General features: G+C 33.5%; 1 protein-coding gene across 15 annotated transcripts; it reads left to right on the top strand.

The window, feature by feature from the left end:
- Positions 1-1,561: 1,561 nt before the first annotated feature.
- On the top strand, positions 1,562-10,080 carry LOC107766807 (copper-transporting ATPase RAN1). 15 transcript variants are annotated; one of them, XR_012705887.1, is made up of 7 exons: positions 1,562-1,699; positions 1,880-2,018; positions 3,076-3,212; positions 3,744-3,848; positions 3,944-4,020; positions 4,130-5,926; positions 7,183-9,518. XR_012705887.1 is itself a non-coding variant. In XM_016585680.2 (7 exons), the coding sequence occupies exons 2-7, from the start codon at positions 7,208-7,210 to the stop codon at positions 9,836-9,838; spliced, it is 612 nt and encodes a 203-aa protein (XP_016441166.1). In that variant the 5' UTR covers positions 5,726-5,926; positions 7,183-7,207; the 3' UTR covers positions 9,839-10,080. The 15 variants fall into 15 exon arrangements, 13 of the variants coding, with proteins under 13 accessions (XP_016441164.1, XP_016441166.1, XP_016441167.1 ...); XM_016585680.2 differs by lacking the exons at positions 1,562-1,699; positions 1,880-2,018; positions 3,076-3,212; positions 3,744-3,848; positions 3,944-4,020 and adding exons at positions 9,604-9,702; positions 9,803-10,080 and having other exon boundaries at positions 5,726-5,926; positions 7,183-7,256; positions 8,924-9,166; positions 9,237-9,284; positions 9,377-9,513; XR_001643786.2 differs by lacking the exons at positions 1,562-1,699; positions 1,880-2,018; positions 3,076-3,212; positions 3,744-3,848; positions 3,944-4,020 and adding exons at positions 9,604-9,702; positions 9,803-10,080 and having other exon boundaries at positions 5,732-5,926; positions 7,183-7,256; positions 8,924-9,166; positions 9,237-9,284; positions 9,377-9,508.
- The last annotated feature ends 321 nt before the right edge of the window (positions 10,081-10,401 follow it).

The raw sequence follows: 10,401 nt of genomic DNA, 5'->3' as shown, positions 1-10,401 counted from the left end.
TCCGTTTCCAATTTAGTGTTTCTTCCCCTTTGTCCTTGACGTGGATTTCCCCCCCCAAAAATTGTTGGATCTCACGTGAAAGCAAAACAGTTGCAAAATCTGAAATACAAGGAGCGAACGAGCTCTCATATCTCAAAAATCTATTTTACCTGAGAAATAGCAATATATAGTAGTAGTGGAGGTAACCTCATGCTTAATTTTATTTTTAATCATATATTGTAATTAGATATATTTTACTGGATTTAATTATGCGTATTATCTATAACTTAGATTATTTTCAAGTACAATGTTCTTATTTTAGTATGCATGTTGGTTTTTTTCTTTAGTCTTTTTAATTTTTTTGGTGAAAATATTTGATTTCTGATGTTGTGATAGTACGTCTACCTTTTACCCATCGTAAAGACAAAAAAGAAAATATAGTTTTAATTTGACCGGCTATGAGTGCACTAGCCCCCTTATGCAAAAGAAAAACAAAAAAACAAGTAAAAGAATTTACCAAACAAGCGTTCACTCAATCGCTTAAATTAAAAATAAACAGCGAAAATATAATATATATGCATAATTTTCGTTTAATATAGCCATGTAAAATCAAAATATAATTTACGGCAAAGGGCCAAATATACCCCTCTACTTTCGAAAATGGTCTAAAAATACCCTCGTTATACTATTGGGTTATCTATACCCCTGCAGTCATACTTTGGGTTCAAATATACCCACCCCTCATTTAAACGAAGGGATACGTGTCATCGTCCTGTTGGTCAATTCTAAATACCTCCTAATTAATTAAAAAGACCCATTACCCATACCCGAAAAATATTTTTTTTTTGTAAAAACTGGAAAAAACTAATTTTTGTTTTACTAAAAACTGGAAAAAACTAAAATATTTTTAACTAAAAAATGAAAAAAAAGAAAAAATTTATTTTTTCAGTTTTTACAAAAATATTGCTTTAGAAAATTACTTTTTAGTTTTTTTTCAGGTTTTACAAAAATATTATTTTAGAAAATATTTTTCAGATTTTTTTAAAGCAGTTGTTTTATAAAAACTGAAAAAAAAAATATATTTTCATTTTTTTTTTCAGTTTTTAGTAAAAACAAATTTCAGTTTTTTTTAGTTTTTACAAAAAAATTTCTTTAGAAAATTGCTTTTCAGTTTTTGTTTTTCAGTTTTTATAAAAATATTGTTTTAGAAAATATTTTTCAGTTTTTTTGTAAAAACTGGAAAAAAAATATTTTCGTTTTTTCAATTTTTAGTAAAAAAAGAAATTAGTTTTTTCCAGTTTTTATAATTTTTTATTTTTTGGGTATGGGTAATGATTCTTTTTAATTAATTAGGAGATATTTAGAATTTACCAACAGGACGATGACACGTGTCCCTTCGTTTAAATGAAGGGTATATTTGAATCTAAAATATGACTGCAGGGGTATAGATAACCCAACAGTATAACGAAGAGTATTCTTAAATTATTTTTGAAAGTAGAGAATATATTTGGCCATTTACCATATAATTTATATATATTGACTAGGAAAAATAAATAATAAATAGGACCGGCTATTCGGACAAAGATACCAAAGAAAGTAGTATAATGTCCCATGTCCCATGTATGGGTCTGGCCCAAAAGTGAATTAGCCATTTCCAGGTTCCTCCGCCGGACTTCATTGCTGCATACGACGCCGACGTGACCCCATCCCGTGACTTTCGGTAATTGATATCTTGACATTCTATGTTCTGTGAACTAACTTGAACACTATTCTAGCTTCACATGTGTTTATAATCAATTTCATTAAGTCTAGAGTTTCCTCTGCTGAGGAAATCTAAAATTTATTTATATTTCCACTGCCGCGAAGATCATTTCTGTAAATTTGGATAAAAAATTGTCAGGAAAATGACTAGAGAAGAAGTTGATAATGGGAGAGACGACATGTTAATAGACGGAGATAAAACTGAACAAAGGAGGCTAAAAACGCCGTTCCAGATCGATGGAATCAATTCAATGCCAATTATCTAAAAGCTTATTACGGTAAATCTTTATTTTCGTGCATGTTATTACTTGTTCATTTGTACACTCACATATGGTTATGAGGAGTTTATTTTTCTCTGTTAGACACCTGTATATGCAGCACTTCGAGCATACAAAGTAGGCTATTGCATGACTATATAGCCTATTATATAAACTGCCATTACAACAACTATATGAATCCTCACTTACTATAAGCCTATTATATAAACTGCCATTGGTACTGATTATTTCAGTAGGAAGTAATGCATGTAATATGCCACTGTGTGACATTATTATGGAATTATATTGATAGAGTAATGTTGGAAGGCCACGCTGAAGTTGGTACTTTTTATCTTCAAGCTTCGAAGATAAAAAAAATTCCCAACTAATAAGTAGAAGCTATATGGATCTTTCTCTTCTATTGTGCCCTATCTTTAGCTAAGTCTGCATTGATCCCAAGGATTTGTAGGTTTTTTTGTTTCATGTCATTCTGTATTGGAATAAAATGGGTCTGAGTAGATCAAGATGGATACAGGTGTTCCATCTTGTGAATTCCGACTAGTTTGTGATTGAGCCGCAAGTGACTGACTTCTCTGATGTCCACTTAACAGAATAGAAGTTGGCAGTTAATGTTGACGCAACAAACAGTTGCTACTTGAATGCTTGTTTTGGAATTGTTTATATGCCTCTTCAGGTTGGAAATTTTGAATTGCACTGTTTAAGTACAATCATATGTAAAATGTTCTTTTACTATCAATACACTCTGAAGGAAACCGTAGCATTTTCTCTGCCTTGAATGCATTTGAGTTTAGGAATTTGAAATTGATATAATAGAGCTACGTTGTGGCAAATTTCTACCTTCCCCAATCCCTCTTCCTCTGAGAAGAGGTCAGTAATTTTCTTCTGGTCTCCAAAACCATTTATGGATCCATATCTCAAGCTAAGTCTTCTTTGTTAGCAGGAAAGTTTTTCCCTTAATGTTGATATGTTCAGGTGGCTGTCTTATGCCAATGGTAAAAGCAGTTTCTCATTTCATATTCTATAACAGTGTGCTAATTGTGGGTTGGAAAGCATCCAGGTTGTGTTCACTTGGGATTTTTCTTTCACATTGGATAATTATCTTTACTTGCGATTTCAATCATTTTATACTGCATCCAAGCTGGAAAATGCTATCAAGGAGGAGTGTTGGACGTTGGGCCTGTCTGCAGCTTAGATGTAAGATCTTTGCAGCTGTCTTTCTCCCTGCATTGAAACTCCATTTTAGTGCTATGAACAAGGAAAAAGCTACTTATAGTTAGTCTGCTGCATTTGTTGCTATTATGTGTCTGAAGTAACTGGTTGTTAGTTCAGTTCAAAAGAAAAAGGGAGTTTCTTTTACCTGAACATGCATAATGGCTATACATATATTGAGTTAATTATATGCTTAGTCTCATACTGATGCTTCCCCTTAGCCTAAGCCCCAATTTCACGGTCTTCCTTCTTTGGTTTGTGAATCAGTAAGTTGTTTCAGCAGGATAGGTATATTTTGACCTTTTACTTAATACTTAGAATGCTTTCTTCTGTGCTTAAGCCTGCAAATTAAAGGCATGCCTATTCACAAGGCGGTGATAATATTTTCTGCCTGTTGAAAGAGACCTAGTTATTTATATTGTAAGCTCATCGAAACTGAAAATATCATTTTTTTCACAGAAAACCTGCCAATTCATGTTTCAGCTGAAAGTTTGCCACATACATATTTTACTGCAGGATATGTCAGATTATGATGATGTTAGATATTGCTGTTCAGGAGCTAATGTTTGTTCAGAGTGCTGATGGCAATTGCTATCAAGGTCATTGATACTTCTCTCAGAGGTACAGTATGACATGATAAACAAGCTGGTCTTTTGCCCTTTGATTTTTTATCCGGGAACAAATGTTGTATACACTCTCATTTTGTTGTTTAACAGATGACTTTGGGTTCAGCCAAATCCTGTGGGTATCCAGTGTTAGGCATGGTGTTCATTGTTGGGTTTGTGTCGAGAAGGTACTGCTCAACAAGTGTATTCTAAGATTGCTTTTTATTCTATTTATACTGATTGATGTGATCATTGTTCTAATATTTCTACTGTTCTTATAACCATCATCATAATCAGGTCGAACAATGAACAGAGGTCCGCAATTGTTGTCTAAAAGATACTTAGAGATGCTTTACATGCCTGCTAGCGGAAATTATGATAGCTTGAGGTTCTAACAGAAAAAAATATAGTATGTTTGGAGAATAGCAGTCAAGAAGGTTTCTCTAATGGGTCTCCCGCTTCATCCGTTCCTTGCGTAAAGTTTTATCCATCAATTTCCTCTTCTTTAGGTTTAGGTTGTACTCTTAGTCGTATTCTACTTTTGCAGGAAGTCGTATACTAAAGTCTTGAATGATTACTTTGAGAACAAACTGTTATCAAGTAAAGTTTGTTCTTGAATGAGGAGAGATTTTGAGAAGATACTGGAAATGATATCTGATGATTGTATGCAAGTTTATCTTTCATTATTTATTCTAATTCTTGTAAATCTCATTGAGTTTTTAGTGAAGTTGAGGTGATTTTGCAGCTCTTACTTCTGAGCTTGGGGAAAGGTGGCTGTCTAACAAGTGTTCAAAAGAAGAGATTAATGTTGCTTGCTGGGAACAACTAAAACACCTATTGCGATCCAGTTAACAGAATGTAGCAATCTTATACTAACTTGTACTTGGGGAAATAAAAGTTTTCAAATTGCATGACTCGAGTCTGGCCTAATTATTAGTCTTGAACCCATTTGCCCATTGAGATTCTTGTATTGTGTGTCGTTTCTCCAGAACTCAAGATCTATCACGTTCTTTTGCGAATTGAGTGAACCATGTTTTTTCTAATACTGTAGTAAATTAGCTAAAAGGTGTGAATGCATTTCTTGCTCTTGTAAGTTCTTATACGTGAAATTTGAACAAAGTGCTTTTTCAGTTCCTATTTTGTATTTTTCAGGTCCAGGGTTACATACAGTCTTATAAGTAAATTAGAGTTAATTAATATTTTTTTACCTTAATTTATACTTAACCATGGTAAATTAGTATTATTTAATGTAAGCGAGTAAGCTTTTACATATATTCATTGTCGCGAGTGACTTGCTGGGTGTTCCTATAGATTAAAATCTTAAGGCAAGATGAAAGGCAAAGAAAACAGACTAGGAAACATCAAGAATTGTTATATTCGTAAACATGGTTTAGATTAATGTTTTCTAATTTTTCTTTATGTTTGTTGGTCAAAGTGTTTCCAAGAAAACAAGTTCCTTAGAAATCAGGAAAATGACTTAGTGAGAGTAACTCCCCATCACCCTGACCCCACTCCCCCCGTCGCCTTCACCCACTCTCGTAGTGTTTTCCTTAATTATTCTACTTATTTAGAGCCCGTTTGGACATAAAAAAAAATTTCACTTGAATATGAATTTTGTAATTTTTTAAAAATTTAAAAAATTCCAAAAATATATTTTTCAAAATTTTTACTCAAATCACTCGCAAAACTTCAAAAATAACCAAAAATAATATTCATGTCCAAACACAATTTTTACTTAAAATTTTTTTTTACCTTTTTTATTAAATTTTACAATTCTTATGTCCAAACGCCCGCTTAGAAGCGGGAGTTAGCAGCTCTTCGTCGTCTGTAGGGGTATTTTGGTGCCACGATTCAAATGACTGTTATGCCCTATGTAATAATTTCTGACTTCATTCTTTCCCTGGCTTTTGTGTAAATAAAAGTAAAAAACAAGGGCAACACTAACCTAAAAAGGCGGCCGTACCGACGGACCCATCATATTTACAAAGCAATCCGTCATGTTTGACATGCAAGTTCACCCTCTCTCTCTCTCGTTCCCGGATATACCCTCTTTGTTGTTTGCTTTGGAATTGAAGGAATTTCTGGGCTGCATATGTAAGATTTTCTAAAATAATTCTTGTTTGTTGCTTTATTTTTTAATAAGTTTGTGTTTGTTCCGATTTTACTGTTAGTCGAATTGAAGGTTTTGATACTAGCTTCGATTTAGATTTCTTCTCGCTATAGGGAAGAGTGTCGTCATAGAGAATTTAATTAGAAATGGTCAAGGAATTGTTTGGAGCTTATTATTAGAACATTTAAATGAAAAAAATATGCTTCATAATCTCTATTTAGCATTTCCTGGGGTTTAGGGCCATTTCTTCAATTGGAATGTAATTATGTTTGTGTTTCCTTTATGTTTTGGGATACTAAGGATTAGAATGCATTTTTTTTTTCAATTTTAAAGTTTTGGAATTTCATGTCAATCTGAGAATTGTTTTTTGATAATTTTCTCAGTGTCTGAGCAATCCTTTAATCTTCTGTGAATGAAATCACTGTTGAGGGAGGTCTAATGTTTCGTCCCCCAGTCTTGTGAATGAGATGAGAACGTTTATTGAGTTGTTAGCGAATGCATAGAAGCTGCTTGATAAAATAATCTTGTATGCTTATATCTAAACCCCCTAACGGTAATCGTTCAAAATTCTTTTTTTCTTATTAACTGCAAAGGAAAGGGAAAGAACTGCTAAAAGATTCTGAGATTCTGCTTAACAACATGACCTGGCAACATAATAAAGTGACAAAATATATCCACTTCTCTGGAACTTGCTCTTGGTAAAATGCAAGGAAGTTAGATTTGTCACAATATTATGTAAGTTAGATTTGGTTGAGGTTCGCCACACTTAGCCTTGTCTATTAACTGTGGACCATGAAGAATGCTACCTTATATTGAGGCTGGTTATAATATACTCCCTCCATTCACTTGGACTTTGCACACCCCTTAAGAAATAATAAATGGAGTGCATAATTTACCATGATACCCATATTAATTGATGCATATTTTTAATGGATTTGAAAAAAGGATTTGAAATGAGTAGTTAATACTGTGGGTATAACAAGAAAAAAGAAATTGTCTTCTCTTGATATGCTAAAAGTGACAAGTAAAAGTGTCTATTTTTAGAATACTTGACTAGTAAAAGTGAACGGAGGGAGTAGATGATTACACTTCAAAATGATTAATGATTTCAGCAACTATGCTTGTTGAACCTTCTGAATTAACAATTGATAAATCCTACTTCGTCTGGTACCTTGAATGTTAATTATTTTTTCATGTCGTGATACGTGAAAGCTAGAAACAAATGAGGTTTATTGTGCAGCAGATGAATTGGCCAGATAACAGTGATGGAGCTTGGGCTAGACGTCGTCCTGTTCAGAATTTTATTAGAGAAAGGTATATTTGCTAATTATAAACCCCTCCTTTTCTTGAGAATACATGTACGAATATGAGAATATATTGGTGCTTTTAATTTGTTATCAAAGAGCAAAGTGTTGGATTATTTTCATTCCCAAATTTTCAATGTTTGAGGTCAGGGAGTTCCATTTGATATGAAAGCTACAAAGTAATCAACCAAAGCGACTAAATGCAAGTAAAGATGCTTCCAAGGGATAATCTATTGATAAATTTTACAACTTGAGAGATAACTTACCATCCTCTTATATTAGGAAGAATAAACTTCTATATAATTTTAAGGGCAAACATATGTGGTTAAATTGATATGAAGGATATAAAACATCTGTTGTCCTTTGTCCATACATCAATATCAGTTCAGCTTTGACTTCCGTTGTCTATTTAATTTTTAGCTGCAAATACAGTAATATCAGTTGTCTTTTTTCTTTTGGTTGTTTTCTTTTTTTGATAATATATAGTGAAGAGAGATGGAATGAATTGAATTCCTGTTTTATGTTTCATCTCCCGTAGTTGTAGTGATGTAGTAGCTTACAAAATTGGAAAAGGCATTACTTGGTGCAAACTGTTTGCATATATGATCCTCGTCAATATGGTATGTGGTAGTGAAAAGGTTGTACACTATGGATGATGGTCTTGTTTTTGAAAAGGATCCAAATATACCATCAGAACAAAATTTGCCTACTTGAGTATGTTGTTGTCCATTGTTCAACTGGAAAATTTTAAGGTGGAGTCTGGACAATTATTAGGATAAAGTTTATATATTTGTGCCAGGCTCCTCTAACATACCTCTGCTTTATGCTTTATTACTTTGGCAGTGTGGTCCCTTCCTAATGGGTGATTGGTATGATTCAGCTTGAATAACCTGAGAATGAGGATTTTTTTGCGATAAGCAAAAATACCTGGTAATATAGCCTATTAACCAATAGGTGTAAAGCTTACACACAAAAAAAGAAATTATGCCGAACTTCCTTTCCAATTTGATCAGTGTTAATAGCTAAATACTAATCATAATTTTCCTTTCTTGTAAAGCTAGTCAAAGTCATCTATGCTGATATGGGGTCTTTGAAAAATCTATAAGACCAATGAATTTAACTGCTAACATTTCATTGAAGTCCAAAAGTTTCAACATATCACTCCATCTTTGCTATGCAAGTGCCTTGACAATGGTGCAACCAAATAACAGGACTCTATGGTAATCTAGAAATATAGAAAGCAATGTAATAGAGCAAATTCGAGAATTATTTTATAATGGAATTGCAGTGTTCTTTAGTAGAGATGGATTCCTAACTACAAAATTCTTCCATTATTGCATATGTATCTTGTTTTTTTAAAAATCACTCTTGTGTACTATCTTTAGATCTCATTTAGAATTGCCTCCTCGAAATATTTTTATACACGAGATAAATTAGGGTTAAGTATGACAGCTAACTAACTTAAACAATAGAATTACCATATTGTTGTCTAGTAAGCTTAATTGAATGAGAGTACCTTGTTGATAAAAATTTCTCCTATATCATCAGAAAGCACCGAGTCTAACTCGGATACTGCTTTATGCTTTATTACTTTGGCAGTGTGGTCCCTTCCTAATGGGTGATTGGCTAAAGTGACTGTTGTCCAATTTGTCATTGGTAAGCATTTTTACGTTGCAGCAGGAAGAGCACTTCGAAATGGTTCCACAAACATGGATGTCTTAGTTGTAGTGGGAACTACAGCTTGCTATGTTTACTCTGTATATGCACTACTTTATGGTGCAATTTCTGGATTCTGGTCTCCAACTTACTTTGAAACAAGTGCCATGTTAATAACATTTGTACTTCTGGGAGAGTACTTGGAAACTCTTGCAAAAGGAAAGACATCAGATGCTATCAAAAAGCTCGTAGAACTGACTCCAGGTACTACTATATTGCTTGTCAAAGGTAAAGGTACATGTATTCATAATTTCTTTTATTGTTTCAATAACAGTGCCTACCAGGTTTTTTCGGTCAGAGATGCGATATACTACTGGCAAATGTATGTAAACAACCAACAACTTTTCCCAAAGTGAAAAAACCAATTCTGATAACAATGGACTCACTTTGAAGTTATGTTTGATCTGTCTATAGGTGGAAGAGTCATAAGTCAAAGAGAAATAGATGCTTTGTTGATTCAACCTGGCGATGTACTAAAAGTGCTTCCTGGTGCAAGAGTTCCTGTTGATGGCGTGGTTGTATGGGGTTCAAATCATGTTAACAAGAGTATGGTAACTGGAGAATCTGTTCTTGTTCTGAAAGAGGTCAATTCAGTAGTCATTGGTAGTACAATCAATTTACATGGTTCGCTTCACATACAGGCTACAAAAGTAGACTCTAACACAGTCTTGAGTCAAATTATATTGGTGGTTGAGACATCACAGACGTCAAAAGCTCCGATTCAGAAGTTTGCTGACTATGTGAGTATTATTTGGCATGTCTTTTGTCAAAATAGTGTCATGACACTTGCAAATTAACTGTTTCAGTGGTGTTGAACTTTATTATATCTGCTTGCTCTAGGACAAATTACCGACGGCCTTGGAAAAGCATTTATGAATAGAATTCACGAATTCTAAGAATGCCCAGATAGGAACTATAAACCGCCTTTCTTTCCGTTACATATGCTCCATTGTATGCTGTCAGATGTTCTCCCACCATTTCTATCTAAATGTTGTTGGAGACTCTTATGATTTATCCTCATGGATCTGGAAAGTGGTGCTCTGCGAAGCATGTTTCAATGTCTCAGTTTATTCTTTTGACCACATCAAATATTAGAATGCCGAAATGAGTTTTCAACAGTTTTGAGTAGCTGAAAATCATATCAGTTTAGGTTCGACTAATGAATTCTTTATTTTCAGTTTACTTATTGTTTCTTGACCACTAACATATGCTATTGAAGTTGTATAAACTCCAACCCTGTAACAAATTCACTCTTTACGTAGTCCCTTTATCACTGACTTTTTAAATAAAAATTCATTTCATTAGCAAGAAATGACAAGGACAGTGAAGGATAGAGTTTGAGCCATGGCCATTGATGTACAAAAATCTACCAAGTGTGATCTGCGATGTAATTTTTTTTTCTTTTTTTATTCACTCCTCATCACCTTGCTCTTGGGGTG

Source organism: Nicotiana tabacum, chromosome 23 (genome assembly GCF_000715075.1).
Source record: "Nicotiana tabacum cultivar K326 chromosome 23, ASM71507v2, whole genome shotgun sequence".
Lineage (NCBI taxonomy): Eukaryota > Viridiplantae > Streptophyta > Magnoliopsida > Solanales > Solanaceae > Nicotiana > Nicotiana tabacum.
This window is presented reverse-complemented; position numbering and strand designations above follow the sequence as displayed.